Source organism: Muntiacus reevesi, chromosome 4, assembly GCF_963930625.1.
Source record: "Muntiacus reevesi chromosome 4, mMunRee1.1, whole genome shotgun sequence".
NCBI classification, from domain to species: domain Eukaryota; kingdom Metazoa; phylum Chordata; class Mammalia; order Artiodactyla; family Cervidae; genus Muntiacus; species Muntiacus reevesi.
This window is the reverse complement of record NC_089252.1, coordinates 76,255,042-76,280,424: the sequence shown is the minus strand read 5'-3', so window position 1 is coordinate 76,280,424 and position 25,383 is coordinate 76,255,042. Positions and strand designations below refer to the sequence as shown.

Here is a 25,383-nt window from a genome sequence, read left to right as displayed (position 1 = left end):
TCAGTGGAGTAGCCATGTATAGTGCAGTTCTACTGATTTGACAGTGGATTTAATATATTATGAATTCCAGATGAAGATTTCACATTACTTAACCACTGAAGTCTTTGAGGATCCCAAAGGCATTTGAGGAGTTGGCAGTGTCTCAGGGTCACCAATTTTTACTTGATAGTATTAAGACAGAGAGAAGGTTTGCTAAGTCTGTCCTGGCCCTGGGTATTTACTCTGGAAAAGAGCTTGAGTCAGGTTTTGACACATTTGCTTTTCATGTCATTTGCAGGCGCAAAATGAACAACACAGAGAGTTTCATTTTGTTTATCCATTGGTTCTAAATTTTCAACAATGAAAATGTGTTATTTGTGAAAGGGAAGTTATACAAATACTAACAAAAAATTTAAGGTGAAATGCAGGGTGTTTGGATTCCAAGAAAATAGGAGTTTACTGAGGTTTAGGTGTCAGAATGACTGCACGTAATAATTAGGTTTAATTGACAATGCTTTTCCATAGACTGAATTTTTGCCGTTTTTTAATATTATCACTAGCTTGAGTGTCCCCCCTTTCTCTTACTTTTATTACGAGAGTCACCAGAAGGAACATTTAAAATATTTAAAAAATAGCTGTTTCTGGGCAAGTCACCCAGCATTCACTCCTCACGTTTCCCCTGGGTTCAAACATGAAGGGGAGCCCGCCTCAGACAAGAACAATCCTTGCTGCACCCCTGCCAGCTCATGCACCCCCCTTTTCATTCCAAGAGGCTCCAGCTCAAACGAAAGTTGTAAGGTTAAGCGCTACTCCAAGTTCCAGACACAGCTAGCCCCTGCTTGGTATTCAAAAAATAGAGGTCTGTAATTCCTTTTTGAACATGCCTTCGAAATGGAGGTCTTTGGCCATGAGCTCCTCTTCGACGTCATCCAGTGCCCATTGGTGATCCGTCAGTTCCAGAGCTTCCCACTCTGTCTGCAAAGGAAGAGAAACAAGGGGGCCGGGAGAGAAGGGCTGTTATAGGAGCAGTGCTGATATGCTCAGGCCTGGAGCGGGATCAAGCTCTGCACATGTGACGCTCACTCAATCCTATGAGGGAGGTGCTGCTGTCCCCTCACCCACCCCCGCCCCTAAGTTACAGACAGGAGACTAGGCTAAGAAAGAAACAATCTGTTCAGGTCCCTGGAGCTGGCAACTAATTACATTTTTCAAGTATTCTATTAATGCTGACTACTTCTGCCTTTAATTAGTAGGTCTTTAAAAATGCTCTACGAAACTTAATGTGTGATATAAATGTTAGCTCAGAGGTATGGGTTTTTAAAAATAATATTTTACACAATCCATCCCTTCAATGTGTGCACTCCAGTGGCTTTTAGTGTATGCATACAGATGTGCAACCATCACTGCTGTGGCGTTCCAGAACACTTCTGTCACGGCAGACTCCCTCTATTTCAAACAGCATCCCCTCCCCAGACCATGGCAACTACTACTTCATTTTCTGAATCTTGTTATCTTCTCTGGATGCACTATGTGGCCTTTTGTCACTGGTTTCTTTCACTTAACATTTAAAAAAACCTTTATTTCATTGAAGTATACTTGACCTACAGTGTTGTCTAATTTCTGCCATACTGCAAAGTGATTCAGTTATACATTTAGTTTTTTTCATCCTTTTCCATTATGATTTATTACAGGATATTGGTTATAGTTCCCTTCTCTTAGCATGTTTTTAAGGTTCCTCTCTGTTGTGGCATGATTCAGCACTTCATTCTTCTTTATGGCTAATATTCCACTGCATACATTCCATTGTCTAGACATTGCATTATCTGTTCACCAGACGATGGACATTTGGATTGTTTCTAGTTTTGACTATTATCAGTAGTATTCTGAACATTCTTGTACTCAGTTCTTGTGTGAAAATATGTTTTCAGTTCTCTTGAGTGTTTAGCTGAGAGCAGAATTGCTGGGTCATATGGTAAGTGTGTTTAATTTTTTGAGGAAAGGCTAAGAACTGTGTTTCAAAGCAGCCGCATAATCACCAGCACGTATCAGGGTTCCAATGTCTCCACGTCCTTGTCAACACTTGTTACTGTCCATCTTTTTTATTATAACCATACAAGGTGGTATCTTACTGAAGTTTTTATTTTTTCTCACTGAAGTTTTGATTTGCAAAAACCCCCGATGACTAATGATGCTGGGCATCTTTTCCTGTGCTTAGCTTATTGGGTATTTGTTCGTCTTCTTTGGAGAAATGAGTATTCATATCCTTTGCCAACTTTTTACTGGATCATCTTTTTATTGTCGAGTTCTAAGAGCTCTTTATTCTGAATCCTGGACCCTTACCAGATGTATGATTTGCAGACACTTTCTCCAATTCTATGGGCTGGCTTTTCACTTTGTTAACAGTGTCTTCTGAAGCACAGAAGTTTTCATTTTGACAAAGTTCCACTTATCTATTTTTCCTTTTGTTGCTTACACTTTTGATGTCATATCTAAGAAATCATTGCCTAATCTAAGGTCACAAATATTTACACCTATGTTTTCTTTTACGAGCTTTCTAGTTTTAGCTCTTATATTTAGGTCTTTGACCCATTTAAAAACTTTTATTAACAATGTTTTTTATTGTGGTAAATATTAATATACATATGAAACAAAATGTGCCATTTTTAACCACTGTTAAGTATACAATTTAGTGGCATTTTTTAGGTTCACAATGTTGTGCAACCATCACCACTATTTCTAAATTTTTCATCCCCTGAAACAGAAACTCTGTATGCAATAAACAGCAAAACTATTCTTTTCCTCACTGAATTATTTTGGCACCTTTCTCAAAAATCATTTGACCTATATGTATGAGTTTATTTCTGAACTCTCAATTCTTTAGAAAGAAAAACAAAACTTTTTTTATTTATTGGCTGCACTGCACAGCATATAGGATCTTAGTTCCCTGGTCAGGGATCAACCCTGGGCCTCCTCCACTGGAAACACACAGAGTCTTAACCACTGGACCATAAGGGAAGTCCCTATTGAATGGAATATCAGTTCTATTTCATTGATCTGCAAGTCTGTACATCCGGCAGTCCCACACAGTCTTGATTACTATAGCTCAGAAGTAGGTTTTCAGATCAGGAAGTCTTGATTCTTCCAACTTCATTCTTATTCAACATTGTTTCACCTATTCTGAAGCCCTTTCACTTCCGTATTATCTTCTGGATCAGACTGCCAATTTGTGCAAGAAAAGTTGGTGGGATTTTGAGTCTGTAGATCAACAGATCAAGGAGTACTACCATCTCGATAACAGTAAGTCAAGATAATATGTACATGGATATATTTGCATTTATTTAGGGTTTCTTTAGTTTCTTTCAGCAATATTTTTCAGTTTTCATGGTATAAGTCTTGCTGTTTTGTTAAATTTATTCTCATCCTTTTTGATACTATTGTAAATGGAATGATTTTCTTAATTTCTATTTTTCATATTATTACCAGTGTGTAGAACTATGACTGAGTTCTGAAAATCTTGCTGAATGTATTACATGTAATAGTTTTTTGGTGGATTCCTATTAGGATATTCTATGTAAAAGACCACATTACTTGCAAACAAAGACAGTTTTACTTCTAAAACTTTTTTTTTTTTTTTTTTTTTTTAAATTTTGGCTGCACTGTGTCTTCATTGCAATTCATGGGCCTCTCTAGTTGCAGCATGTGGGCTTAGCTGCCCTGTGGTATGTGGGATCCTAGTTCCCTCACCAGGGATCAAACCCGAGTCTCCTGCATTGGAAGGCAGATTCTTAACCACTGGACCACCAGGGAAGTTCTTACTTCTTCCTTTCTAATCTAGATGCTTTTTATTTCTTTTTCTCACCTAACTGCCCTAGCTAGAACATCTAGAATAATGTTGAATAGAAGTGGTCATAGTGGACATCTTTTGTCTTGTTCCTACCCTTAGGGGAAAAGCTTCCAGTATAAGTATGTTAACTGTGGGTCTTTCATAGGTATCTTTCATCAAGCAAATTCCTCTCTATTTCTAGTTTTCATCATGAAAAATTAGTGAGATTTTGCTGTATAAAATTATATTGGATTTTACAAATTCAAGAATCATTTATGAAAGGCTCAAATAATTTAGATTTTTTTGGGAGCAAGCCACATGGCCTTTGGGATCTTTGTTCCTCCACCAGGGATTGAACCTGGGCCCTCGGCAGTTAAAGAATGTGGAGTTCTAACCACTAGACTGCCAAGGTATTCCCAATTTAGATTTTACTGAATGAAATTTATATCAGGGTCCAAAAAAGTTCAAAATATTCCAAATGTCTACCTGGCATCTCTGATTGGGCTGCTTTATAACTTCATTTACACTGTGGATTAAATTGGGTGAGCATTTAAAAACCACCGAAAGTACCAAGAATCTCTAACTTACTTATCAGATGATTCTGTCTCTGGAATATGAGACATGTAAATGCAAATACATTTTTGCTAAATGTATTAAAATGTATTAAATGTATTAAAATGATGGAACCATATATATACCACACTCACTTCAGGGAATTCATCTTTAAAAGTAACTCTAGTTCACTAGTACAGCCACTATGGAAAACAGTGTGGAGATTTCTTAAAAAACTGGAAATAGAACTGCCATATGACCCAGCAATACCACTTCTAGGCATACACACTGAGGAATCCAGATCTGAAAGAGACACGTGCACCCCAATGTTCATCGCAGCACTGTTTATAATAGCCAGGACATGGAAGCAACCCAGATGCCCATCAACAGATGAATGGATAAGGAAGCTGTGGTACATATACACCATGGAATATTACTCAGCCGTTAAAAAGAATTCATTTGAATCAGTTCTAATGAGATGGATGAAACTGGAGCCCATTATACAGAGTGAAGTAAGCCAGAAAGATAAAGAACATTACAGTATACTAACACATATATACGGAATTTAGATAGATGGTGGCGACAACCCTATATGCAAAACAGAAAAAGAGACACAGAAGTACAGAACAGACTTTTGAACTCTGGGGGAGAACGTGAGGGTGGGATGTTTTGAAAGAACAGCATGTATACTATCTATGGTGAAACGGACCACCAGCCCAGGTGGGATGCATGAGTCAGGTGCTCTTGCCTGGTGCACTGGGAGGACCCTGAGGAGTCGGGTGGGGAGGGAGGTGGGAGGGGGGATCGGGATGGGGAATACGTGTAACTATATGGCTGATTCATGTCAATGTATGACAAAACCCACTGAAATGTTGTAAAGTGATTGGCCTCCAACTAATAAAATAATATTTAAAAAAAAAAAAGAAGTCAAAAAAAAAAAAAAAGTAACTCTACTAACACCTTTGAGCTTCGGCGAAGCTGGGAAGAGAAGTGAGTGTACCTTAAAAGCTTTGTTGGTGTCTGCGGGCATGGCCATGGCTGCTCCAGTCATCTGCTCCTGCATCATCCGAGATTGGTCAGCAGCTGCAGCGTGAGACACAGCCCGGTGAGTGCCAGGGCAGAGCCCGCACCCAGGACCCTCAGGGAAGCGTGGTCCTCACACAGCACTTACAGATGCTTGGCAGTGGGTTAGAGGACCACGGACAGTTCACTGACTGGCCTGGTCACACACTTTGTGAAAGTCACTTTACCTCTTGCAAACAATGGACGTGATAACAGCAGGAGAAAGAAGATTAACTAAAGGAAGCTCTAAACTTTATTTCAAATTTAAATAACACGAGCAATAGCTATGAGTTACTGAGCAACACCAATATGCCAGGTACTTCACTAAGTGCTTCATGTATCTACCTTATCTACTCACAGCAAACCCAGAAGTCAGTTATTAAGGTCCCTATTTTACAGGAAGGCAGAGGACTGGCGTGGTTAAGTGACTTACCCAGGGTCCCAGCTATTTAAGTAAGAGAGCCAGGACTGGTACTGGTCTCTAGTCAATGGGCAAACTGGTCAAACCAGCCTTCTCTCAGCTTCAGGCTTACATTTACAGGCTTACATTGCTGGTGCTGGATCCCTCATTGGAGGGTATCAGACTCTGCATAACTAAATACTGTCCCCGTGATTAATGAGGAGAATTCAGATCTTCAGTCTGACCTTGGGATGTTTAAGACTCTTTCAGAATACCTCAGAAACTTAGGAATAAGTTTAGGGAATGAAGCACCATATTTCACTCTGTTCAATACAACACAGCCTACATAATCACTCTGGCCCTGGTATGAATGACTCAGCTATTGAGGTAACTGCCTCTTACCATTATCTTGGCCCAAAATCAGAGAGTAGATGCTCCGAAGCCCAAATACATTGAGGAAATACCAGGATGCAGAACTCACCCTAGGAAGCAAAAGTGAAACAATGTAGGTAGTTATTTCAGGATAAACTAGTTCATACATTTCTACCACCCAAAGTTGTTCAGAGTATATAAAGGAATCACCTGGGGTCAGGCAGTAGTCATCCAGAGCACAACCAAAGAAGAAACACACGCTGTGGAGGCCATGTTACAAATATTAATAGTTATAGCTCTCTGCAGGCAAATAGCTGAGCCTTGTGGACAGACCTGGGTCAAATCTCAATTCTTCCACTCACTTCGTTGCCATGAGGGTAAAATGAGGTAATATATGGAGGCTAACAGCTCCTTCTTTGGCATTCAGTAGCAGGAACTGAACTCACAACTGGTGGGCTTCATTTTATCAGGGAACACGAGTTTTGTTTAATTATTCTGCCTACATAGTCAGTTTTCAAACCATTTATTATTTGTAATCATGACAACAACACACACTTGTTATTGATGTATATAATAACTGCAAATAATACTGAAGTTCGTAAGATATAAATTGAAAGAGGTTTCCTGTCCTGAATCCCATTCTCTAAGGAAACCACAAGTGTTAGTAGGCTTCATATTGAAGACTGCGGTGGCTGGACAAGCCATTTCAAGTTTTGAACTATATCCCAAAGCTCTCCTTAGGTTAGGTTTCCCACCTTGCCCCAATGAAGTTACTATGTTTGCATATAATAAAAAACTAAAATGAGTGTAAGAAATGATACAGAGGGAAAGGACCCACACTTCATTCCAATACTTGGGTCACACTCATCTGTACATGATCTTTCGGATTGGTAAGCTAGTTCACATGTGGTTCCAGGCTCCTTTGTCCACACGAGCATGTCAGAAACTTACTGGTCCAGGTGCTGACAAAAATAAAACGCTTTTCTCCAGCCCATGAAGTTTGTGTTTACCCACAGGAGACTGGAAGGTCAAAGTTTAACAGCTGTGCTACTCGTAGGAAGTATAGCTTTCCTCCTCTTGGGGAAGTGTGCACGCCCAAGACTCTCCCAGTGCCGGGTCTATCGTGTCCCTCCCAAACAAACACAGACTGCTCCAACTGCGGAGTGAGTCAAGATCGGCAATGGTGACCCCCGTTGCCCATTCTCCTCCTCCTGCTGTCTGGCTATTTTATTTTATTCTAGCCTACTCAATTTTATTTTGGCTACGCTGGGTCTTTGTTGTGGTGGGCAGGCTTCTCGAGTTATGGTGTGCTGGCCTAGTTGCCCTGCCGCACGTGGGATCCTAGTTCCCTGACAAGGGACTGAACCCGTGACCCCTGCATTGGAAGGTGGACGCTTAACCATTGGACCACTAAGGAAGTCCCTGTCTGGTTTCCATTAGATGCTAGTCTCTGGGAAGCCACAGCCAAAATAATCTTGGAGAGACCACATGAAGAAGCATTCCTGTGTTCCAGAGGCTGTAGCACTGTCCTGAGAGCTCTTCATATTTGGGGTTTTATTACTCTGATATAAAAAGCAGAACGGTAAATAAGACACAAGTGCTGGATTTGGACAGACTTGTGGTCAAATCTCAATGACTCCACTTGATAGGGTTGCTGTGAGAATAAAATAATATATGGACTGTATCTAGCACAGTGACTGGTACCAGTGAAAAGGATTAATGTTGTTATTTGAAGTAATGTATTTTGAAACAAATAATACCAACATCCACTTCCATAAGCCCCAGGGCATTTATTGTTAAAAAGCCTGCTTTGTCCAGAATTCCTGCCTTTAACTTTTTTTGGGGTGGACACATCTACTTTTTTGAGCTCTTAAGACCCAAGAAGCTAGGGGAAAGAGCTTGATACATTCTCTCCTTTTGCAAGAAAGCTCATGTAAAAGTTACCATAATCTGTGGCATTGAGTGGAGTTTCAATGAGAAGAACTCCAAAAACCTATTCCAGTGAAGCAGGCAAACTGGAAATCCTGTTGTTTAAAGAGATCCCTGTTTTAGATTTTGGTTGGTGTTTTTACTCAATAGAAGAAAGTCCTTACCAGGAGGCATCTAATGTAAGTAGTTCAATTCCTTGCTGTAGCATAGGCTTAAAACGGAGGGTCAGTGGAAACGGGACCTTGGCTGCAGAAAAGAAAGAAAAAGTTCAGAATCATGCCAGCTTCCTCTGTAGAACAGTTTAATAAGTGTGATGCACATATCTCCCTGAGGAGATGAGAACTCTGTACCATACAGTGTTTAGAAACTTATTTCCACAAAGAGACTTATGTCACTTTATGAAGAATTAACACTCAAAAGTCACTCGATTCTAGTTCTTTGAACAATACCAGATTGTCTAGTGCTTAAGAAGTAGGGGCTCAAACTGAGCTGTGCCCCAAAATCTGGAAAAGAAAACAGTACAAGTCTGTTAAACCCGAAGTGGAATATATATGCACAAAGAACGACATTCCAGAGACACCAAGTTCATTTAAATAAAAGCGGCTCAAACAAATCGACAAGCGACTGACCCAACACCTCAAAAATGAAGTCAAGACAGAAACAGGCTTCCCTACCTCCTACTCACTAGGACACAAAACTAATTTTGGATGCAAATTAGTCAGCCACTTGTTCGAGTCCCTTAGTAAAAAAGCATCTGCGTCGTGAATGTATGAACACTTTGGGATAAGAGCCGGGAAATCAGAGCATAATCAATTTTTTTTGTTCAAGAACTGTTATCAGTTTCCACTCGAGAACACAGGACTTGGAACAGCAGTATGTCAGCAGCACCTGGATTTCTGAGTGGGGTCATGGGAAAGGATCAAAGATGAAGTAAACCTGAAGTCTTCTGAGTCTGTAACTTACTTGTGACAAAGCCTGAAAACGTCATGTTGATCCATCCGCCAATAAGAATCATAGGCAGGACATTGGTGACATTGCCTTTCATCATGTCTGTGAGCATGGTGGGATCTAAGACAGAAAAACAAGCAACCAATAGCTGTTACCACTGTTGGTAGGGATTTATTCCTTGTTTTTTGTAACTTTTAAATTTACTTGATAAAATGAATACAAGTAATACAAGTTCATTGTAAAAAATTCACACGACATATAAACACAGGATGTGGAGAGTTCCTCTGCCTAATGTCTAAACACTTTTAACTATTGTATATTCTTCTATCTTTATATGTCAATATAAATGTACATATATACCTATACATGTATATATGTATATATACACAATAGTTTCTTTCTGTATATATATACATGAAGGGATACTATGCTTACTATTCTGCTTCTTAATTTAAAAAATTAACATATTGTGACATATTATGTTTCCATATTGGCGTAATATGGCTCATTATTTTTAATGTCTGCATAGGCGTCCACTGTGGTCACACTCATCACGTCTGGTTAGACCAATACATTGTTTATTGGCAAAAAAAAAAAAAAAAAAATGTTGCCAACAACTTCCTTGTACATAAATCTGCAAATTTGTATAAGTGTTTCTGTGAGAGAAACTCTTAGAAAACTGACTTTCAGCAACAGTAAGAGGACTTCACTTTCCATGATCTTGACAGTAACAGCTTTGGTCAAGCTTTTCTTTAAAAAAAAAAAAAAAATCATTCTTCTTTATCAAGCTGAGTATGTAATATATTTTAATAAATGCTTTCATAACTTCACATCATCAATTAAGGAGAAAGGACATGTTTTGACAAAGAAATTGTTAGTTCAAAGTAAAATGTTTCATTGCTAATACTCTACATTAACTAGTATGCTTTAAAATTCTACTATCCTACTCATCTCCCCGCACAAAGTGATGGCATTAGTATTACTAAAGATAAATTTTTGGTTCACTAGATGAAAAACGCATTTGAATTTAAGAGAAGTACTCTTCAGGGTCAATCTAACATTCCCATAGAAGGCCCTCAAATTCCAGTTTAAGAAAAAACTTGTGTGTAGCCGGTCACTAAGTCGTGTCTGACTCTTTGCAACCTCATGGACTGTAGCCCACCAGGCTCCTCTGTCCATGGGATTCTCCAGGCAAGAATACTGGAGTGGGTTGTGGTCAAGCTTTTCAATCGTTTCTAATTTAAAAGGTTAAAAAGGATACCGTGTTTTAATTTGCATTCCACTGATTTTAGTGATGTCAAATATCTTTCCATATACTTATTGGTCTTTTGTTTCTTATAGATTTGCTAAAAGACTTATTATTGAAATCAATTCCAGTACCTTCTGCCTGGGTTTATGATACTGGTTATCTAATCTAAAGAAATAGGTACTGAAATAAATGGATAAGTAAAACCAAATAATATGTTATTTTTGTTTTACTTTAAAGATGATGTATTTTTCACATGACTGGGATCAGAGGAAGTAAGAAATCTGTTAGAGGAAAAACTGTAGGGGGAGAGCAAGCAATCATGTCTGACAAGGAAATGAATCACCGAGGAAAGCATTTAGGCAGAATCTGGGAGTCATCTGCCAGCAACAGGATTGCACTGGGTGGGACCTGGGACTGGAATGCTTTCCAGCCGTGCCCCTCAGAACCCTGGGTCTTGAGGAACAGCAAAGGGGAGAGACCAGGGGACAATGGCCCTACTCCCCGTCCCCTGAGCCGAGAGCTCTTGCTTTTAATTCCACTTTATACATTGGAGTTCTCAAGGTATAAGATTTATTTGAAAGAGAATCCCCCGTTTGTAGATCCCTGTATCAGATGATCCCTAAGTTCCCTCAGATTACTGTCTTATACCATTTAAATTTCAAATAAAAGGACATCCTCCCTGCTCATCCCCCCATCATGTTAAAAATCTTCCTTAAAGATGAGAGAGGGGAATAAACATACCAGTCATAGGAGAAGGCGGCACAACCTTCCTTTTAGTTTTTTTGAAAAATCCATCCTCTGGGTTGTTGAAGTAATATTTTCGTGTCAGGAAAGACTAGTAGAAAAAAGAACTTTTTAAGTCTTAAAACTGTGACAAAAAAAAAAAAAACAAAAAAAAAAACTGTGACATAGAACATTGTCAAATTATTCCCCCAAGGTTTAGTCAGAAGGCCCGTGGAATATGCTATTACACTCAGAGCTGGCAGCCTACTTGGCAGCCGACCTGACACTTTAGCTGAGTCACATTTGAAAACAATTTCCCAAGAAGAGCAAGGTCAAAATGACAGCAAACACCACTAGGCCACAGCTTAATTACTGACTTGCCTGCTTTCAGCTTTCCCCAAAGAGTCCCCTTATAAAACATTCAGATATCTACTGTCCTCAACAGTGAATCGTGGAGCTTGTAATAAAAGATAAATGAGTACCTGTTTGGGAATGTATTTTCCATTTTCCCTGAGGACTCTGCTTCGAATTAGGACTTGACTGAAGGGGAAAAAAAAAAAAACAAACCAAACCAAGACAATGAGATTTTTAAAAGTGAAACTCTAGAAGAAAATGAGAGAATAAAGTAGAAAACCTATTTAAACACAAGAGAAGGCCTATTTGGCAATAGCTCTGTGTGGAAACTTTTCAAAATACAAGTGCCCTTAACACCAACAGGACATACTTAACCCAACACAGCTTTCCACAAGAAGTTTTCAGGAGTGACTCTTTCTGAACAAAGATTTCTGAGGAAGGCACATTATGCTTTTTCTTACTTTATAATGAGCTAAGAAGGAACTCTTCTCTGAGTAAAAAGAGTAGCAGTTGGATGCTTCTCAAAAGACCTGGGGGCAGAAGGGAGGAAGGGTGAGGATAAAAGAAGGAAGTTTAAAAAAAACACAAAACCAGAGAAATGATTACAGGGCTTGACAGGGTTGTTACTTGAAAGACAACAAATACAAATTCTACTCAGGATGCAGATGTTGGTAAGCTCTCAGTAAACACTTACTGAATTAATAAATGAAATTATCTGGTGATATTTGAACATAGTTGATCCTTACAGATAACAAAGTGTACCAAGTGGGCGGAGTCAGAACAAACACCAAACAGAAGAGATCAAAATGCTAATTTTTCTGGGTTTTCAAAAGTTGTTTTAATGAGGGGAGGAAAAAACCTCCTTAATGGAAATCCTCCTTGAAAAGCGAAACAAAACAGAACACTGTAGACACAAGCCTAAAGAGTTGAGAGGTGAGATGTTCCATTCCCCGGGAGCTGGAACTAAAGCTATTCAAAATCTGGCCTGTGTTGCAATGCTGGTCTGTGATGAGGTGAGAACAGACACTGAGACTAAAGGTTTAGAAATTTCTATAGTATGTGACATTGTCCAAACATCCAGATATGTGATCAAAAATTTTTACCAAAGCACCAGCCAGTGACAGACTGAAAGTTAAAAAACCAAAACTCGTCCTTTACCATGGACAGTTTAAGTAGCACTGGGTCTCGAATAATGAGTAGAAATTTAAGCTCTGGAGTTGGACAGATGGGTTCGAATATCGGCTCTGCCACTTGTTATCTATGTGATCCTGGGTGAGTCCCTTAAATCCCTACACCTCCAGTGATATTATACACAGTAACAGGCTTATTCTCATTGAACAAATACTTTTCGAGCGTCTGGGTACCATGGCAGGTGACATGAATAACAGCGATCAAAAAGCAAGTATCTTGGACTTCCTTGGAGGTCTGGTGGTTAAGAATCTGCTCTTCTACTGCAGAAGGCATGGGCTGGATCCCTAGTCAGGAATCCTGCATGCTGCGGCCAAAAAAAAGAGGCAAGTATCTCAAGAAGGTTAAAGCCTAGTAGGTGAGAAAAAACATTAACCAAATAACCACAGGAATAAATATCAAATCCATTTGTTACATACCAGGAAAGAGAGACGGATAATGTGAGTGTGTTAACAGGGGGATGTGACCAAGTCTAAGAAGTCAAGGTCTTGGAGAAAGCTTTCCTGAGGGGGTATGATTAAGCTGAAATCTTAATGAGAAGAGACAACCTTGGCAAAGAACTGGAGCATGGGCAAAAGCCCTGAGGCAGGAGTAAGCGCTGCTGTTTCTGGACCAGGGAAAACGCCATATGGCTGGAAGAAAGAGGACTATAGAAACATGGTGAGACAGGGCTTGAGAGGTTGGCAAGAGCTAGACTACCTGTGAGTCTCAGTGCTATTTTTAAAAAATTGGTGTGAAAAACATCAACATAAAATTTACCATCTTAACCACATTTAAGCACACAGTTCAGTAGTGTTAAGCATATTCACACTGTTGTGAAACAGATCTCCGGAACTTTTTCATCCTGCAAACCTGAAACTATTCTCATTGCACAATAACGTCCCCATTCCCCATCTCCCAGCCCCTAGTAACCGCCATTCTACTCTGTGTTCCTGTGAATTTGACTATTTTAGATACTTCATATAAGTGGAATCATACGGATATTACCTTTTTGTATCTGGTCTCTTTTGTTTAGCCTCATGTTCTTAAGGTTCATCTATGTTGTGACCATGTGACATGCATGATTCCTTTCTTTTTTAAGGGTTCCACTGTATTTTAATCTTTATCTTAAAAGCAAAAGGAGGGAGGAAAGGAAACCCCTGTTGGTGGGATTGTAAATTGGTACAACCTTTATGAAAACCAATATGGAGGTTCTTAAAAAAAATAAAAATAGAATCACATTATATATATATATATATGCAACCCTGTGTTCATTGCAGTATTAGTCACAATAGCCCAGATACAGAAACAACCCTGAGGACTTCCCTGGTGGTCCAGTGGTTAAGAATCTACCTGTCAATGCAGGGGTTTGATCCCTGGTCCAGGAAGATTCCACACGCCATGCGGAACTAAGCCTGTGCACAACTACTGAAACCCATGAGCTCTGGAGCCCAAGTGCGGCAACTCCTGAAGCCCAAACGCCCCGGAGCCTGCGCCCTGCAACAAGAGAAGCCACAGCAAGGAGAAGCCCATACACCACAACTGGACGGCAGCCCTCGCTCTCTGCACACAGAGAAAGTCTGCACACAGCAAAGAAAACCCAGCACAACCCCAAATAAGTAATAATTAAAAAAAAATCCTGAAAGGATACAGACAACATGATATATGTGTGGACACACACACCAGAATATTAATTCCGCCATGAAAAAGAAGGAAGTCCATTCACTTGCAACGACATGGACAAACCATGCATACATTATACAAAATGAAATGAGCCAGACCCAAAAGGACAAATACTGTATGATTCCATTTATATGAAGTACCTAGAGATAAAATAGAATGGTGGGTCTCAGGAGTTGGGAGAGAAGGAGATGAGCTACTATTTAATAGGCTCAGAGTTTCTGTTAGGGGTCAGGAAAATATTGTGGAAGTGTATAGTTGAGGCAGTTGCACAACAAGGTGAATGTACTTAATGGCACTGAATTGTGTACTTAAAAACAGTCAAAGTGGGGCTTCCCTGGTGTCTCAGTGGTAAAGAACCTGCCTGCCAATGCAGGAGACATGGGTTCAGTCTGGTTAGGGACGATCCCACATGCTGCAGAGCAACTAAACCTGTGTGCCACAGCTACTGGGCCCACACACTTAGAGCCAGTCTTCTGCAGCGAGAGGCTACCCCAACGGGAGGCCTGCGGGCTGCGAGTAAAGAGTAGCTCCTGTTCACTGCAACTAGAGAAAAGCCTGTGCAATAATGAAGACCCAGCACAGTCAAAATAAATAAATTTAAAAAAAAGAAAGTGGAAAATTTTATATGTATTTTACCACAGTTTTTTAAAGAGCAAAAAGCAAATAATAAAGAATTTTAAGCTCAATTTTTCACATATGTCACTTAAGGTGATTACCACTGTAGTTAGCATACCCTGAGCACTAAAATAATAGTATTTCCTATTTTCTCTTGGCATGTTTTATCACTTGGACTAAAACTCCCCGAGAGTAGGGTCTTGTCATATTTTGTACCCCCTAGCATACAGCACCGGAGAAGGCAATGGCACCCCACTCCAGTACTCTTGCTTGGAAAATCCCATGGACGGAGGAGCCTGGTGGGCTGCGGTCTATGGGGTCGCTAAGAGTTGGACACAACTGAGCAACTTCCCTTTCACTTTTCACTTTCATGCACTGGAGAGGGAAATGGCAACCCACCCCAGTGTTCTTGCCTGGAGAATCCCAGGGACAGCGGAGCCTGGTGGGCTGCTGTCCATGGGGTCGCACAGAATTGGACATGACTGAAGCGATTTAGCAGCAGCAGCAGCATACAGCACAGTGCAGGGCACATAGTAAGTCATCAAGAAAACCTTGTTCACTATAGAGAATTCAGGACTTCCACAGGCTGAACAGAAATTCAGACAGATCTCTATTTATATTGCTGAGCAATTTTGCAGAAGTGGGGTTGAGAATCATGTGAGGCATTTAAACCTTGAAATAAGGCCAACTTAAATTATCCTATATATTTTAAATACTCAGTTTCTCCTAAGGTCTGCAAATTCTACAAGAATTTTTGAATTTTGCATTTTTATTTCCATTAGTATCTAAAAATAAGACCCTGCTCGGCTAAGCACAACAAGACAACAGCTGGTGATAAAGGTAAAGCTTATCTTCTGCAGTCATAATTTGCAAGTGAAAAACATTTTCTTAAAATAAAACTCTAGTTTTCAAAGTCAGTATTTTTCAAACTGGAGTTTCACATTCTTAAAGATCTATTTGTTCTTCCTTTCCGAAATGTCACTATATTCTACAAGCTTAAGAGTCACTTTTTACATACATTCTATTCCCAAATATGGTCTAATGTTTTTTCATTTATATATTTCTCAATTTTGGTTTAACACATTTTAGAAAAATTTTAGTAACTTCTGAGGCAGCAAAACCTTAATTTATGAAACCAAATGTCCCATTTGTGATCATTCAAGCTCATGGAAACTTATACCGTATATCTAGAGGAAAGTTTGTTACAGACATCATCTAAAATTTAGTCCCCACTCCTGCTCCATGAGGCATGTCCAGTTATCATCCCCACTTCGCAGATGAACAAGTGAAACACAGGGGTAACTCAGCCAAGGAAACTCAGCTAGTGGGGGCCTGATGAAGCCGGGCAAACTGACATAACCCCTGTACTTTCTTGCCCAAGGTCACGAGAGAGTGAGACTGCCGGAGAGGGGAGGGCGCTGACCTGTCGGAGACTTGTTCCTGGGTGAGCTTCTTGTCGCTCTGCAGTAGGATGGACACGTAGTGGCGGATCATGCCCACGAAGAAGGTGATGATGACGATGGGCAGGACTACCCAGAGGCGGATGTTGGAGTCAAGCAAGAGCTCCGGCCCCGCCATCTTCACGGTGAGTGGGCTCCCGGCCGAGTGTAACCTGATTTCTTTCCGTCTGGGAACCGGGTCGTAGTTGAGGCCGCCTCTGGGCCTTCTCACGCCCCTCAACCAGGCGAGCCCCGGACCTACGCCGGCGGTGTCCCTTGAATCCTGCCCCCAGCCGGGCCGCCGGGCCGCCCACTTCCGGCGCGGATGTTTCACGTCACGACGAGGGCGCGCTGCAGTGGCGTCAGTGTGGCGTCGTACCGGGCGGGAAAGTCGAAGAGGAGGGCCGGCGATGCCTTCTCTGTGGGTGAGTGGGGGCAGCGGTCGTAGTCTCTCGAGGCTTCGCGACCTTACGGCCTGGTTTCTCGGTCCCAGCAGAGTCTAGCCTTTCCCTCTGAGCCTCCGTGCCCTCAACCTCAGCTTCTTCAGCTGTCTAGTCGCGGGATAATACCTCCAGGTACCTTCCTGAGTCGTTAAAAAGACGAAGCGAGGAGAGACTTTACCCCCATTCCCCTCCCCCCCGCCCCTCCCCGGAGAACCTAGTCCAGGCAGCCGTCCTGGTTTCCCCGGGTTTGAGGCTGCTGGACGGATTAGCACGTGTTAAGAGCGTGTTCCCTGAAGTCCTGAGGCCATGACTTGTCTTAGTTTTTCCTTCTGTAGAATGGTTTATAATGCTTATAAATAGTAAATGAGGCAAAGGATAAAATGCTTAGCATGACTCTTGGTAAGTAGTAAATGGTAAATATTGTTGGAATTATATATTGGGTGGTAGTTAAGAGACAGACAGGTCCTGGAGCCGGATTGCTAAATTGGAATCCCAGCTCTGCCACTGGTCATGGAATTTTCCAGGCAGAAATACTGAAGTAGGTTGCCGTTTCCTACTGCAGGGGATCTTCCCGACCGAGGGATTGAACTCAGGCGTCTTGAGAGTAATGGTACCTACCTCAAAACGTTTTGTGAGAAAGAAACGAAGTATTAGATATAAAAGACTTAATAGTTTTTGTTAGATATTAGTATTTACCTTCCTACCAGCCATTCTCATTTAGCAAATATTCTCAGAATTTTTTTTTTAATGCTAGGTACCATGCTGGGCCCTAGGGATACCCAAGATAAACAACACTGGATTCCTGCTCTCAAGGAGCCCCTCAGTCTAGTGTGTCCTAAGGTTTCTTACACATACTCTGGAGCAGAAAAGCTGGAGGAGTAATCTCCTTTGGGGATAGGAGTCCAGTTTTTAAGGAAGAGGACATTTGATTGAGACTTTAAGGAGAAGGAGTAATTTGCAAGCAGAGAACAGCATTTCAGTTGCAGCAGGAATCATTTTTCGTTCACAGATGTAACCCCAACACCTAGCCCAGGCCCCAACATTGGAGTTTTGGATTAATGAGTTAAAGGAGTAGTAGATTGGGGCTAAATGGTGAAGGATCTTTAATGTCAGAGAACTGTGGGTTTTGTTATTCAGCAAGAGAAAAGTGATCTGGCTAAAGAAGCAACTAGGTAAACAAGTCGTGAAAATAAGCAAGTATTGACTAGAAAGAGGAGTTGAAATTTTCTCAAGATCTGGCTTTAGATAGCATTTTGTAAAGTCTTTGGTTTTGGATAGAGCATTAATTATTTTCTTCGAGCTAATATTTTTAACTTCTCAGAATTTATCTAGCTTCTACAGACTAACTTATGTTCTCTGATTTGTTCTGCAAAGTAACTTATCAGAAGAAGACTTTGGTCAGAATGATTTCCAAAAGAAGACTGTCAGTGTCAGAGGATAAAGAGAGCCTGACAGCAGATACCTCTGGTAAGTGTCTAATCATTCATTGCTTTATTTTTGTAGCAAATGTGTGAGGCACTAAAAGGGATATAAAGTTCCTCCTTTGAAGTGTTGGAGTCATCAAGGCTTAACAGGTAGGACACACAGAATCCAGCGTCAGGAGATTTGGAATTTCTGCCTCTAATTGCATGTATGACTTTGGGCATGCCCAGGAAGATCCCCTGGAGAAGGAAATGGCAACCCACTCCAGTACTCTTGCCTGGAGAATCCCATGGATGGAGGAACCTGGTGGGCTACATACAGTCCATGGGGTTGCAAAGAGTTGGACACGACCGAGCGACTTCACTTTCACTTATAGTCTGTGAGTTTCAGTCTCCACATAAGAGGAATCTGTATACATAAGAACTTACCTATCATACATCCTTTAGGTGCTGGAACACAAAGATAACTACATAGTCTGTGCTTAGTTGCTCAGTCGTATCTGACTTTTTGCAACCCCATGGGCTGCAACCCAGCAGGCTCCTCTGTCCTTGGGGATTCTCCAGGCAAGAATAGTGGAATGAGTTGTCATGCCCTCCTTCAGGGGATCTTCCCAACTCAGGGACTGAACCTAGATCTCCCGCATTGCAGATGGATTCTTTACCAACTGAGCCACCAGGGAAGCCCAAAACATCCTATTGTTGTTGTGTTAGTCACTTAGTCGTGTCCAACTCTTCGGGACTCTCACGGACTGTAGCCCACTAGGTTCCTCTGTCCATGGAGTTCTCCCGGCAAGAATACTGGAGTGGGTAACCATTCCCTTCTCTGGGTATCTTCCTGACCCAGGGATTGAACCTGGGTCTCCTGTGTTGCAGGCAGCTTCTTTACCATCTGAGCCACAAGGGAAGCCCCTAACCCTTTAAAAACTATGGTCATCTTTCCTCCCTTAAAAAAATTAATGATCTCAATAAATACTGTGATGGTGATATATAAAGGAATAGCATCATATCAAAGCAAACACACCAGAGGCAAAGAAAAAGGACAGAGTCTGTCTATAATGAGAATGCAATTGACAGAAGCCCTAAGTATTTCTATGAGAAGTAGTTGATTGTCTTTTGTATATTATACTCATCCACTCTATTAAGGCAATTCTAACATTGCTTCATTAAGGGAGGAGAGTAGATAATTGTACTGAACCTCACGTACGTTTTTGTTTATTTTTTTAAAATTACTTCTCATGGGTTTAAAGCTTTGGGATGAAATCAGTCTGGACTTTGTACTCAAAGGTATGAGGTAGGAGAATCTGCCATTTTCTTTCTACCTCTGCATCCTGATCATTGGTTCTCAAGCTTCGGTGCGAGTAAGGATTATTACCTGCAGAATATAAATTATTAAAAATTTAGATTCCCAGGCTCCAGCCTTGAAATTTTGATTCTGTACATCTGGGATGTGACCTAAGAAAATTGGAAGAATATTGCTTCCAGTAAGCTTCTCAATGATTCTAATGTAGTGGTTTGTAGAGTACATGAGAGACCCTGACTGCTTTAGAATTTGGGTGGAAAACATTTCTATGGTTATTCTTGTTAGAGGTGGCATATTTTGAATACTTCAAAAGAAAACTCGATAGGTGAAAATAATTCTGTTTGTTAATTGTTTTGTTTGCAAGCCATTATTGTTGACCCTTGTTAGAGATAAAATTTCACTGCAGCATCAGTTCCAGTATAGTCTCTCAGGAACCCATCAATTATCCTAGGGTTATTGTTCTAGGGTTTACATTTAAAGTTTTGTTCTACTCTTTGTTGTATTCTTGAAATTTTTTTCTATTTTCAGAAGCCAGGAAGCAGCCACTTTCCAAAAAGACAAAGAAATCTCATGTTCACAATGAAGTTGAAGAAAATGACAGTGTCTTTGTAAAGTTTCTTAAGACATCAGGAATTACTCTTAAAACAGGAGAGAGTCAGAACCAACTAGGTAATATTTTAATGAAAATCTTTTCTCTGGGTGTAGTGAAAGGGCTCAGAACTGAATAACGGATTTTCTAGAGAGGCAGTGAAGATTAGAAATGGGAGCACCATCTGTCTTGAGACAAGGATGAAACTGAAATTACATTTTAGTTAATGCATGTTAAGTAAAGTATGTCTAATTCTTTTTTTTTTTAAAAGAAAGAATGTTATATATAGTATTACTTTTTTTCCTCATGACAAAATAAATACCCAGAGAGTATTTATCTGGTTTAGAATAATTGCAGAGGAAAATTTCTAAATAAAGCCATATAAGGCCCTACTTTGGGAGCATAGATTATTCCAATCAGCTAAGGGTATGGCATCTTTTTTTTTTAATACTTAGTGGCTATCCTTTGCTAATGCTAATTCTGTTTTGCTGTGGGTTTATTAGGTTGAGAATACCTTTATTGGTTTCATCAGACAGGAACGTAGGTCTTAGGAAAGGGAGACTATAGTCAGAAGTGTTCAAGACACTGGGGACCAACTAGTCTTCTTTTCTCATAGCTGTGGATCAAATCGTTTTCCAAAAGAAACTCTTTCAGACTCTGAGGAAACATCCTTCTTATCCCACAGTATGTATTTTCTCCCTAGTACTTTTTTTTTTTGCCAGCAGTACTCTTCAATTGGGAATTTAAAGTTATTGGCATTAGGTTGAATGTGCTAGAATCATTTTTACTAACCCACAGCAAATGTTAAACTAAAATTTTTACTCTTGTTTTTTTTTTTTTTTTTTACTCTTGTTTTTTTTAATGTTACCAAGATAATAGACGAGTTCATTAGTAGCCTGGAGTCTTACATTGAGGACCAGGACAGTTTCAGGAACTGCCTTTTGTCTTGTGAACGTCTGCAGGATGAGGAAACCAGGTATGGAGATGAGTCATTGAGTCTTGGCGAAATTTTACACTAGTTGGATTGGGGGGTGTGGGGAGGTTAGATAGAATGCAATTTTTTTTTTAAATTTTGCTTTTGATTTATAGCTCTCTTTTTCTCAGAGTTTTAGCCTAACTTTTAAGTTATTAAGTTCAGGATACTGAGACTAAGAATCCAGAATGTTTTCTAGAATGTATGTCACCTCTGTTGGTAACAATTTCAACTCTTTATTTCTCTGTGACTTAAGAGCTGTCTTCTCATGTGCTGTATTTCTTCTCTAACAGGATAGTTTCTCCTAAAAAACTAGATATTTAACCAATTTTATGCCAAAGGATAATAAAAACAGTAACACAAAATAGAAAACAAATCTCTCTCTCTTTTTTTAACAGCATGGGTACATCTTACTGTAAGAGCCTGATTAAACTGCTTCTGGGGATTGACATATTACAGGTAAGGCTGTGCCACTTTTTGTGTGAACATCTCATGGATTTGATTTGTGGTGTATGCCCAAGTATAAATGGCTGGAGCACAGGATAGAGCAGGGTTAATAGGAGCATTTGAATTTGTAGCAGTTTCCCACAGCCCTGTTGCTGAGATGAATCTGGAGAGCAACATCTGTGGTTTGGACTGAGCTGATTAGCGTATTATATCCTGAAGTCTTGTTTGTTCGGTCAGCCTCTGCTTCCTGTTTTGTAAAGCTTCATGCTATGTGCTCTGTATACCACATGTGTCTCTGCTATATTCACATCTGCATCATCTCCCGTTTAGCTTTGTATTTGCTTATTAACTAGATTTTGCCATTTTCCTCCTCTTTGTCTCTCTATTTAGTAGACCATTTCTCCCACTGTTAATCTTAGCATTCTCTCATCCTTTTCATTGGAAATCTTGAATATCATTTAGTTTACTTAAATCTATAAGAGCTCCCTTGTTCTCCTGAAGAGGAATCTTCTTTACTGGAAACTATTTGATAATCTTAAAATTTGCATGTCATGGGTTAACAGTTGTCATTATAATTAATCATACTATTGATTATCTGATTATTTTAGTATTGCCTTGGTAGTCATTTTGCAATTTTTCAGAGGGTGGATTATTGATAAATTTTTGTCTTCCAACATGTTCTGTTCAAAATATAGGAAGCATTCAGGTGGACATTCTTAAAATGAGGATTTCAATTATAGCAGGGTTTTGCCTCCAGGAATCTTGAGAGAATTACCACTAATTGTTCATTTCTTTTGTACATTCGAGACCATCTCCTAACTCCGTGTGTCTTCTTTTTTAGCCTGCCGTTATCAAAGTCTTATTTGAAAAGTTGCCAGAATTTCTTTTTGAAAAGTAAGTGAAGTTATATATCCTGTTGTACTTATGTTTCTCTGAAAAGATTGCTCTGAAACATCATTGGTACCTCTGAAGAGCATGTTTATCATGACTCCTGATTTTTAAGTGACTACTCAAGTTTAACTGTGGTGACTTTGAAATTTTAGTAACATGTCTATGTTTTCCTAGAAGGATACACGATAAACTGGTGGTCGTGATTGTTTCCAAGGAGGGGAGCCAGTTGGTTGGAGTCAGATATTGTCTTAGTACTATTCTTTACCTTTTCAGTTTTATACTGTATGTGTGCTACCATTTTTTAGAAATGTACTTTAATGGTTAAGATTCTAGGCTTTCACTATCAGGGGCCCAGGTTTGATCCCTGGATGGGGAACTAAGATCCTGCAAGCCATGTGACATGGCCAAAAAAGAAAAACAAACACAGTTTGTTTGTTTGTTTGATTTAAAAAAATAAGGAAAAAAAGAGCAGCCTAATAGAAAAGTAGATAAAGATCATGAATAGATAATTCACAGAGAAGAAATATAAGAGCATTAAATGTTTTTTAATGCTCAAGTTCATTAATAAATCAAAGACAACAATTTCAAATAATGTTTTTTTTTACTCTCAAAGGATCTCCCTTGTTGAGTGTAATGAACAAGCCAGTTTGTACGTCACTGGTAAACATATATAAAGCAATATAATAACTCTGAAGATCAGGAGGTTGTGTGTATCAAAACCTTAGATTTTGCTTTATGTTCAGCTATACCTCCTAATTTATCCTAAGGTAGTAGCTCTGAATGAAGGCAGTAATGAATATTATTACTGTTTAAAATAAAAACTGTAAACAGATTTTCAAGTATAAGGGATTGGTTAAGTGAATTAGTATAGGTATATCATGTGGATATTAAAAATTATAAAAAGGATTATATAATACCATCTAATTAAAAAAATTCAGGTTGCAAGTCATATTTACAGTTCACTCAATATTTTGTTACAAAAAATCATTCATATACATTTACATAGACATGTATGTCAGTGATGGACATCTCTGGATGAGAGGATTCAGGTCATTTTTTTCTCCTTTTTAAAATGTGCTTTTTCAGTGTCTTATATGTATTAATAGTAAACTTGAAGGTTTATCTTTAAAAATTCATGCTTTGCCTGAATAGATTTCACTAGGTGATTTGTGTCCTGGCTAGTCTTTTTTAGTAGTTAAACTTGACTATTATAAACAAAAATTTGAGTGTTGTCAAGAAGAGGAGTTGGGGGTAATCCAAAACTTAGACATAGGAGGCTGGGAAGAAGGCAAAGACTGTCACCTTAGGGGATGTAATACTGAGCCAACTTTTTTTCATCCATATATGGATGGTTTTTGATACTTCCACAAACATAATCTCATCTGACCTTCTAGGTTTCTATACCAGTAAAGAATATTCTGTTTCAGTACTTATCACATCTAGGTAATTAGTTTTTACCTTTTAAAATAATTTTTCTTGCCCAATTTATTAATAATCTTTATTTTTAAAATTGTTTATGTATTTTAAGAGATACTCTCCAGACCTTTCTTCCCCTCTCAATCCTCCCCAGATATAGTCACTAACAGTTCAGTGCGTCATCTTCCAGACATCCTTCTCAACATACATGCATATGTCTTATGGTTTTTTGTATCACCTGTGTGTCTACTGCAGCTTGCAACCTGTTGGTTAGTGTTTAGTAAATGTTAATTGAATGACTGAGATGTTAGATGCAGTATTAATGTTTGCTGCTGTGTAGGTCAGACAGGCTACATTCCTGATTTCTCATCCACCCTAAAATTTCAGAGTGAACAGTGATGGAATCAGCATACCTCGACTCATCATCAACCAGCTGAAGTGGCTGGACCGAGTTGTGGATAGTAAGGTAGGCTTGGGGACTTTTTTGGTCTCTTGTCTTTAGAGAGTGTGTTTTCTACACTTAACACCAAACCTTTGGAATTTGCAGGGTTTTTTGCCTTTCTAGACAGGAAATTCGTATTTTTCTATCCATTAACTTTTTTAGCTTTCATAGTTTGAAAATCATGGTTATTTCATTCTTTAAATGTCTTCAAAAAAAGAAATATATCTCACTGTGATGGAAGTGGAGAGTCTTATCCAACTCTTTGCAACCCCATGGATAGTCCATGGAATTCTCCAGACCAGAATACTGGAGTGTGTAGCCTTTCGTTTCTCCAAGGGATCTTCCCAACCCAGGGATCAAACCCAGGTCTCCTGCATTGCAGGCGGATTCTTTACCAGCTGAGCCACTAGGGAAGCCCATATAGGTATATCATGTGGATATTAAAAATTGTAAAAGCCCATAGGGAAGCCCATAACTATGATGACTGGATGTGATTTATTAAATTAATTATTTGGATGGAATTCATGAATTTCTCATCATACAGAGATTATTATGTTTTATTTTTCGAAAAAAGTGAGATCTGAAACCATCCTACTTCACTGCAGATGTTTTGATTTAATTACATATTGAGGAAAGTTTCTTTGGGAGTTTTGTTATTAAGTACCTTGGTAAAGAGTAATCTGTTTTGAGCCTTGTGCTTACTCTTCAGAGTTCTTAAAATCATTCTACTAAGTTTTGTCACATTCAAAGGCTAAATCTTTATTTGGAAGAACATGAGTTTTGGAGTCTCATCTGGGCTGGAATTTTGGGTCTGGCACTTATTAATTGTGTATCCTTGAGCAACACAGATCCCTACCTTTTAAAAAAGGGAATAGAGGTGTAAATATTAAGTGAAATAAAGATACTAGATAATATGCCATCCAGCCTACTTTTTTGTTTCTTTTTTTTTAATATAGATAACCGTCTCATTTGTGAAAAATCTCTAGGTGATTTACTTCTGATTTTAGATTTTGAGCTTGGGTGTATGTGTAGTTTACTCTTGCCTGGAAAATTCTATGGACGGAGGAGCCTGGTAGGCTGCAGTCCATGGGGTTGCGAAGAGTTGGACATGACTGAGCGACTTCACTTTTCACTTTTATGCATTGGAGAAGGAAATGGCAACCCAC

The 25,383-nt window shown here is 39.5% G+C and overlaps 2 protein-coding genes across 4 annotated transcripts in view; one reads left to right on the top strand and one right to left on the bottom strand.

Moving 5' to 3' along the window:
* Positions 1-297: 297 nt before the first annotated feature.
* On the bottom strand, positions 298-16,590 carry EMC3 (ER membrane protein complex subunit 3). Its single transcript, XM_065933173.1, has 8 exons — positions 16,280-16,590; positions 11,520-11,577; positions 11,056-11,149; positions 9,081-9,185; positions 8,282-8,363; positions 6,219-6,298; positions 5,355-5,437; positions 298-954 (listed from the first exon to the last, which is right to left on the bottom strand). The coding sequence occupies exons 1-8, from the start codon at positions 16,432-16,434 to the stop codon at positions 826-828; spliced, it is 786 nt and encodes a 261-aa protein (XP_065789245.1). The 5' UTR covers positions 16,435-16,590; the 3' UTR covers positions 298-825.
* Positions 16,591-16,664: 74 nt separating this feature from the next.
* FANCD2 (FA complementation group D2) overlaps positions 16,665-25,383 on the top strand; it is a 51,453-nt gene continuing 42,734 nt past the window's right edge. Inside the window, exons 1-8 of one of the 3 annotated variants that reach the window (XM_065933169.1) lie at positions 16,665-16,720; positions 18,113-18,205; positions 19,988-20,128; positions 20,665-20,732; positions 20,921-21,024; positions 21,420-21,480; positions 22,310-22,362; positions 24,163-24,241. In XM_065933169.1, coding sequence (XP_065789241.1) covers positions 18,142-18,205; positions 19,988-20,128; positions 20,665-20,732; positions 20,921-21,024; positions 21,420-21,480; positions 22,310-22,362; positions 24,163-24,241 — 570 coding nt within the window. In that variant the 5' untranslated portion in view covers positions 16,665-16,720; positions 18,113-18,141. The other 2 variants (XM_065933171.1, XM_065933170.1) reach the window with 2 other exon arrangements.